Below are 7,500 nucleotides of genomic sequence, written 5' to 3'. Positions count from 1 at the left end.
AACCCCCCCACTTGAAGGTAACAGCGGTTACCTTAGTAGAACCCCCCCACTTGAAGGTAACAGCGGTTAACTTAGTAGAACCCCCCGACTTGAAGGTAACAGCGGTTACCTTAGTAGAACCCCCCCACTTGAAGGTAACAGCGGTTAACTTAGTAGAACCCCCCCCACTTGAAGGTAACAGCGGTTACCTTAGTAGAACCCCCCCACTTGAAGGTAACAGGGGTTACCTTAGTAGAACCCCCCCACTTGAAGGTAACAGGGGTTACCTTAGTAGAACCCCCCCACTTGAAGGTAACAGGGGTTAACTTAGTAGAACCCCCCCACTTGAAGGTAACAGCGGTTACCTTAGTAGAACCCCCCCACTTGAAGGTAACAGCGGTTACCTTAGTAGAACCCCCCCCCCCCCACTTGAAGGTAACAGTGCTCACTGTTGTCCCTAATAGCCGGTTTCAAGGTCATTTCCCGACGTCCTCAGACATGGATGGAAGTCGAATATTGACTTGTATCACAGGAGGTCTGGCTGGATATATAGACTACCTCCCTTCAACTGTAGACACAGTGTTAGAGTTCATCTCTCTCTCTCTCTCTCTCTCTCTCTCTCTCGCTCTGTCTCTCTGTCTCTCTGTCTCTCTGTCTCTCTGTCTCTCTGTCTCTCTCTGTCTCTCTCTGTCTCTCAATTCAATTCAATTCAATTCAAGGGGCTTTATTGGCATGGGAAACATGTGTTAACATTGCCAAAGCAAGTGAGGTAGATAATATACAAAAGTGAAATAAACAATAAAAATTAACAGTAAACATTACACATACAGAAGTTTCAAAGCAATAAAGACATTACAAATGTCATATTATATATATACAGTGTTGTAGCAATGTATAAATGGTTAAAGCACACAAGTTAAAATAAATAAACATAAATGTGGGTTGTATTTACAATGGTGTTTGTTCTTCACTGGTTGCCCTTTTCTTGTGGCAACAGGTCACAAATCTTGCTGCTGTGATGGCACACTGTGGAATTTCACCCAGTAGATATGGGAGTTTATCAAAATTGGATTTGTTTTCGAATTCTTTGTGGATCTGTGTGATCTGAGGGAAATATGTGTCTCTAATATGGTCATACATTGGGCAGGAGGTTAGGAAGTGCAGCTCAGTTTCCACCTCATTTTGTGGGCAGTGAGCACATAGCCTGTCTTCTCTTGAGAGCCATGTCTGCCTACGGCGGCCTTTCTCAATAGCAAGGCTATGCTCACTGAGTCTGTACATAGTCAAAGCTTTCCTTAAGTTTGGGTCAGTCACAGTGGTCAGGTATTCTGCCACTGTGTACTCTCTGTTTAGGGCCAAATAGCATTCTAGTTTGCTCTGTTTGTTTGTTAATTCTTTCCAATGTGTCAAGTAATTATCTTTTTGTTTTCTCATGATTTGGTTGGGTCTAATTGTGCTGTTGTCCTGGGGCTCTGTGGGGTGTGTTTGTGAACAGAGCCCCAGGACCAGCTTGCTTAGGGGACTCTTCTCCAGGTTCATCTCTCTGTAGGTGATTGCTTTGTTATGGAAGGTTTGGGAATCGCTTCCTTTTAGGTGGTTGTAGAATTTAACGGCTCTTTTCTGGATTTTGATAATTAGTGGGTATCGGCCTAATTCTGCTCTGCATGCATTATTTGGTGTTCTACGTTGTACACGGAGGATATTTTTGCAGAATTCTGCATGCAGAGTCTCAATTTGGTGTTTGTCCCATTTTGTGAAATCTTGGTTGGTGAGCGGACCCCAGACCTCACAACCATAAAGGGCAATGGGCTCTATGACTGATTCAAGTATTTTTAGCCAGATCCTAATTGGTATGTTGAAATTTATGTTCCTTTTGATGGCATAGAATGCCCTTCTTGCCTTGTCTCTCAGATCGTTCACAGCTTTGTGGAAGTTACCTGTGGTGCTGAGGTTTAGGCCGAGGTATGTATAGTTTTTTGTGTGCTCTAGGGCAACGGTGTCTAGATGGAATTTGTGGTCCTGGCGACTGGACCTTTTTTGGAACACCATTATTTTGGTCTTACTGAGATTTACTGTCAGGGCCCAGGTCTGACAGAATCTGTGCAGAAGATCTAGGTGCTGCTGTAGGCCCTCCTTGGTTGGTGACAGAAGCACCAGATCATCAGCAAACAGTAGACATTTGACTTCGGATTCTAGTAGGGTGAGGCCAGGTGCTGCAGACTGTTCTAATGCCCTCGCCAATTCGTTGATATATATGTTGAAGAGGGTGGGGCTTAAGCTGCATCCCTGTCTCACCCCACGACCCTGTGTGAAGAAATGTGTGTGTTTTTTGCCAATTTTAACCGCACACTTGTTGTTTGTGTACATGGATTTTATAATGTCGTATGTTTTTCCCCCAACACCACTTTCCATCACTCTGTCTCTCTCTCTCTCTCTCTCTCTCTCTCTCTCTCTCTCTCTCTCTCTCTCTCTCTCTCTCTCTCTCTCCCCCTCCCTCCCTCTCTCTCCCTCTCTCTCAGTCTCTAGACTAAGAAGTAGACAGTAGTAGTAGCTAAATCTGTACTAGTTTCAGACCTGGGTTCAAATACTATTTAAAACATTGTCTAAAGTGCCATATGGGCAGGGTTTGTACTGTGGCCACAATTCTATTGGTCCAGATTAATATGCAACGGTATCGAGTAGTATTTGAACTCAGATCTGACTCATTCAGGGACTCTCCAGATAGCCGACTAGTGTCAATGGTTCCACTGTGTTGCTTCCTGGAAACAGTGATATTCTGACAGTATTGGATAACAGAACATACCCTGAACATAGCATTACATCCATAACATCCATAACACAACTACCTGAATGTACCTTAAATACAGTAACACATAACATAACATATACTAACTTATAGCATAACATAACATGGTAGCTAACGTATATTAAGATGTTATCTTAACTTGAACACATTATAACATAAAACAACATAACAAAGCCTAGTATATTATAACACATGCTGACCCCTGAGAACTGCCAATCTGTCTATACACAATAAAACTGTCTATAAACACTAAAACTGTCTATGAACACTAAAAATGTCTATACACACTAAAACTGTCTATATACACACTAAACCTGTCCATAACCACACTAAATATGTCCATATACACACTAAAACTGTCTATATACACACTAAAACTGTCCATAAACACACTAAATATGTCCATATACACACTAAAACTGTCTATATACACACTAAACCTGTCCATAAACACACTAAATATGTCCATATACACACTAAAACGGTCTATATACACACTAAAACTTTCCATATACACACTAAAACTGTCTATACACAATAAAACTGTCCATATACACACTAAAACTGTCTATACACACTAAAACTGTCTATATACACACTAAACCTGTCCATAAACACACTAAATATGTCCATATACACACTAAAACTGTCTATATACACACTAAAACTGTCCATAAACACACTAAATATGTCCATATACACACTAAAACTGTCTATATACACACTAAACCTGTCCATAAACACACTAAATATGTCCATATACACACTAAAACTGTCTATATACACACTAAAACTGTCCATATACACACTAAAACTGTCTATAATGTTATTTATACATGTCTTAGATAGGGTTGTAACATTCACACTATATCTACGGTTGGTAAATGGTTGGAATATTCTGTAGCCATTCAACAACAACTGACAATGAATTATGAAATACCACCTCTCTCTCTATTTGTCACTCTCTCTCTCTCACACACACACACACACACACACACACACACACACACACACACACACACACACACACACACACACACACACACACACACACACACACACACACACACACACACACACACACACACACACACACACACACACACACACACACACACACACACACACACACAACCCACACACACATATTGTACAAACATACAGATAGTCAAGTTCCAAAGATATACAAGGTTAGACTCACCCAGAATAAGTTGCAGAGTTCTGGACCCCATCAAAGACAGAGACCCCATCTCAAAGACAACTAGTAGGATCCTAATAAAACTAGTCCCACAAGGAGAATCAGTCTGAGATTAAATCTGATTTACTGTTGAATTCAGATTGAAGAAAATCCCAGTTTAACAAGGTTATTTCCCTGTATGATCCGTGGTGATAACGTGAGCAGAAGAAAAAGACAATGACATGTTCCCTCTCCTTTGGCGAGACAACTCTCTCAGTGTGAGCCTCGTGGTTGGAAAAACGACTATTTTGTTCTCCGCTCTGCCTCTTTCTGTTACAGCCCGCCCTTTTCTCTCTGATTCACACTCCCCCTTCTTTTTCACCCTTATCTCCCGTTTGCCCTTTCTGTTTCACTCTTATTTCTCAATTCAATTCAAAGGGCTTTATTGGCATGGAAAACACATGTTGTCACGATCGTCTTGATGAGAAAGAGTGGACCAAGGCGCAGCGTGTGAAAAATACATTCTCTTTATTTAGAGAAGAGTGAAACACGAAACGAACACTTATGACAAAACTAAACAAAACAACAAACGACCGTGAAGCTACAAACGTTCTACATAGACAATTAACATCCCAATGCCTATGGCTGCCTTAAATATGGCTCCCAATCCGAGACAAATGAATGACAGCTGTCTCTGATTGAGAACCATTCAGGCAACCATAGACATACCTAGAAACCTACACTCAACACTAACCCATACACTCTAACAAAACCCCCTAGACACTACAACCACCCAAGACAAGACAAAAACACAAACATTCCCCATGTCACACCCTGACCTAACTAAAATAATAAAGAAAACAAAGAATACTAAGGCCAGGGCGTGACACATGTTAACATTGCCAAAGCAAGTGGAATAGGTAATAAACTTAAGTGAAATAAACAATCAGAAATTAACATGAAGCATTACTCTCACAAAAGTTACAAAGTAATAAAGACATTTCAAATGTCATATTATGTCTATATACAGTGCTGTAACGATGTGCAAATAGTTTAATTAAGTACAAAAGGGAAAATAAGTAAACATAAATATGGGTTGTATTTACAATGGTGTTTGTTCTTTACTGGTTGCCCTTTTCTTGTGGCAACAGGTCACACATCTTGCTGCTGTGATGGCACACTGTGGTATTTCACCCAGTAGATATGGGAGTTCATCAAAATTGGATTTGTTTTCAAATTCTTTGTGGGTCTGTGTAATCTGAGGGAAATATGTGTTTCTAATATGGTCATACATTTTGCAGGAGGTTAGGAAGTGCAGCTCAGTTTCCACCTCATTTTGTGGGCAGTCTTCTCACGGCAGCCTTCTCAACAGCAAGGCTATGCTCACTGAGTCTCTACAGAGGCAAAGATTTCCTTAATTTTGGGTCAGTCACAGTGGTCAGGTATTCGGCCACTGTGTACTCTCTGTTTAAGGCCAAATAGCATTCCAGTTTGCTCTGTTTTTTGGTTAATTCATTCTTTCTATTATGTCAAGTAGTTACACTACATGACCAAAAGTGTGTGGACACCTGCTTGTCGAACATCTCATTTCATTCCAAAATCATGGATATTAATATGGAGTTGGTTCCCCTTTGCTGCTATAACAGCCTCCACTGTTCTGGGAAGGCTTTCCACTAGATGTTGGAACATTGCTGCCAGTACTTGCTTCCATTTAGCCACAAGAGTATTAGTGAGGTTGGGCACTGATGTTGGGCGATTAGGCCTGGCTCTCAGTCTGCGTTCCAATTCATCCCAAAAGTGTTTGATCTGGTTGAGGTCAGAGCTCTGTGCAGGCCAGTCAAGTTCTTCCACACTGATCGACGAACCATTTCTGTATGGACCTCACTTTGTGCATGGGGGCATTGTCATGCTGAAACAGGAAAGGGCCTTCCCTAAATTGTTGCCACACAGTTGGAAGCACAGAATTGTCTAGAATGTCATTGTATGCTGTAGTGTTAAGATTTCCCTTCACTGGAACTTAGGGGCCCGAACCATGAAAAACAGCCCCAGACCATTATTGCTCCTCCACCAAACTTTACAGTTGGCACTATGCATTGGAGGAGGTTGCGTTCTCCTGGCATCTGCCAAACCCAGATTAGTCCATCGGACGGCCAAATGGTGATGCGTGATTCAACACTCTGCGACTGAGCCGTTGTTGCTCCTAGATGTTTCCACTTCACAATAACAGCACTTACAGTTGACCGGGGCAGCTCTAGCAGGGCAGAAATTTTACGAATTGACTTGTTGGAAAGGTGGCATCCTATGATGGTGCCACGTTGAAAGTCACTGAGCTCTTCAGTAAGGCCATTCTACTACCAATGTTTGTCTACGGAGATTGCATGGCTGTCTGCTCGAGTTTATACACCTTTCAGCAACGGGTGTGGCTGAAATAGCCGAATCCACTCATTTGAAGGGCTGTCCACATACTTTTGCATATATAGTCTATGTTTTTGTTTTCTCATGATTTGGTTGGGTCTAATTGTGTTGCTGTCCTGGGGCTCTGTGGGGTCTGTTTGTGTTTGTGAACAGAGCCCCAGGACCAGCTTGCTTAGGGGGCTCTTCTCCAAGTTCATCTCTCTGTAGGAAACATCTCTTTTCTGGATTTTGATAATTAGCAGGTATCGTCCTAATTCTGAATTCTGCTCTGCATGCATTATTTGGTGTTTTATGTTGTACACGAATGATGTTTTTGCAGAATTCTGCATTCAGAGTCTCAATATGTTGTTGTTCCCATTTTGTGAATACCCTAGCTCTTTTCAGTGTGCTCTAGGGAGACGGTGTCTAGATATAATGTGTATTTGTGAACACCATTATTTTAGTCTTACTGAGATTTACTGTCAGGGCCCAGGTCTGACAGAATGTGTGCAGAAGATTGAGGTGGTGCTGTAGGCCCTCCTTGGTTGGGGACAGAAGCACCAGATCACCAGCTACCAGTAGACATTTGACTTCAGATTCAAGTAGGGTGAGGGTGGATGCTGCAGACGTTCCTTTTTGTTTGTTGTCTATTCCATTTGCTTTGGCGATGTAAACATATGTTTCCCATGCCAATAAAGCCCTTTGAATTGAATTGGGAGAGAGGGAGAGAGGGAGAGAGAGCGAGCGAGAGACAGAGAGACAGAGCGAGAGAGACAGAGCGAGAGAGACACACACACACACACAAACACCAAAACACAATAATGCTGATATTAGTTGGTTGTACTGATGTGTTGTTGAGTGTGTATAGTTCTAGTTTTGGAGAATCCGGGACACTGTGTGTGTGTGTGTGTGTGTGTGTGTGTGTGTGTGTGTGTGTGTGTGTGTGTGTGTGTGTGTGTGTGTGTGTGTGTGTGTGTGTGTGTGTGTGTGTGTGTGTGTGTGTGTGTGTGTGTGTGTGTGTGTGTGTGTGTGTGTGTGTGTGTGTGTGTGTGTGTGTGTGTGTGTGTGTGTGTGTGCATCTGAGGGTGAGATCATGACTGAAAGACTGTGGTTAGACAGCAGTCCTCACACACACAGAGGGTCT

General features: G+C 42.2%; 3 protein-coding genes across 6 annotated transcripts in view; 1 reads left to right on the top strand and 2 right to left on the bottom strand.

The window, feature by feature from the left end:
- LOC139545517 (adhesion G protein-coupled receptor E5-like) overlaps positions 1 to 7,333 on the bottom strand; it is a 106,862-nt gene extending 99,529 nt beyond the window's left edge. Inside the window, exon 1 of one of the 2 annotated variants that reach the window (XM_071353413.1) lies at positions 3,987 to 7,333. In XM_071353413.1, coding sequence (XP_071209514.1) covers positions 3,987 to 4,035 — 49 coding nt within the window. In that variant the 5' untranslated portion in view covers positions 4,036 to 7,333. The remainder of the gene's footprint in view (positions 1 to 3,986) is intronic. The other variant, XM_071353395.1, reaches the window with a different exon arrangement.
- Positions 1 to 7,500, top strand: part of LOC139545504 (adhesion G protein-coupled receptor E5-like) — a 494,332-nt gene that overhangs the window by 307,182 nt on the left and 179,650 nt on the right. The window lies entirely within an intron of this gene.
- The window catches only part of LOC139545540 (adhesion G protein-coupled receptor E5-like), a 57,389-nt gene that overhangs the window by 46,545 nt on the left and 3,344 nt on the right, over positions 1 to 7,500 (bottom strand). The window lies entirely within an intron of this gene.

Source organism: Salvelinus alpinus, chromosome 2 (genome assembly GCF_045679555.1).
Source record: "Salvelinus alpinus chromosome 2, SLU_Salpinus.1, whole genome shotgun sequence".
Classification (NCBI taxonomy): Eukaryota; Metazoa; Chordata; class Actinopteri; order Salmoniformes; family Salmonidae; genus Salvelinus; species Salvelinus alpinus.
The sequence above is the reverse complement of the archived record's forward strand: the minus strand, read 5'-3'. Positions and strand labels throughout refer to the sequence as shown.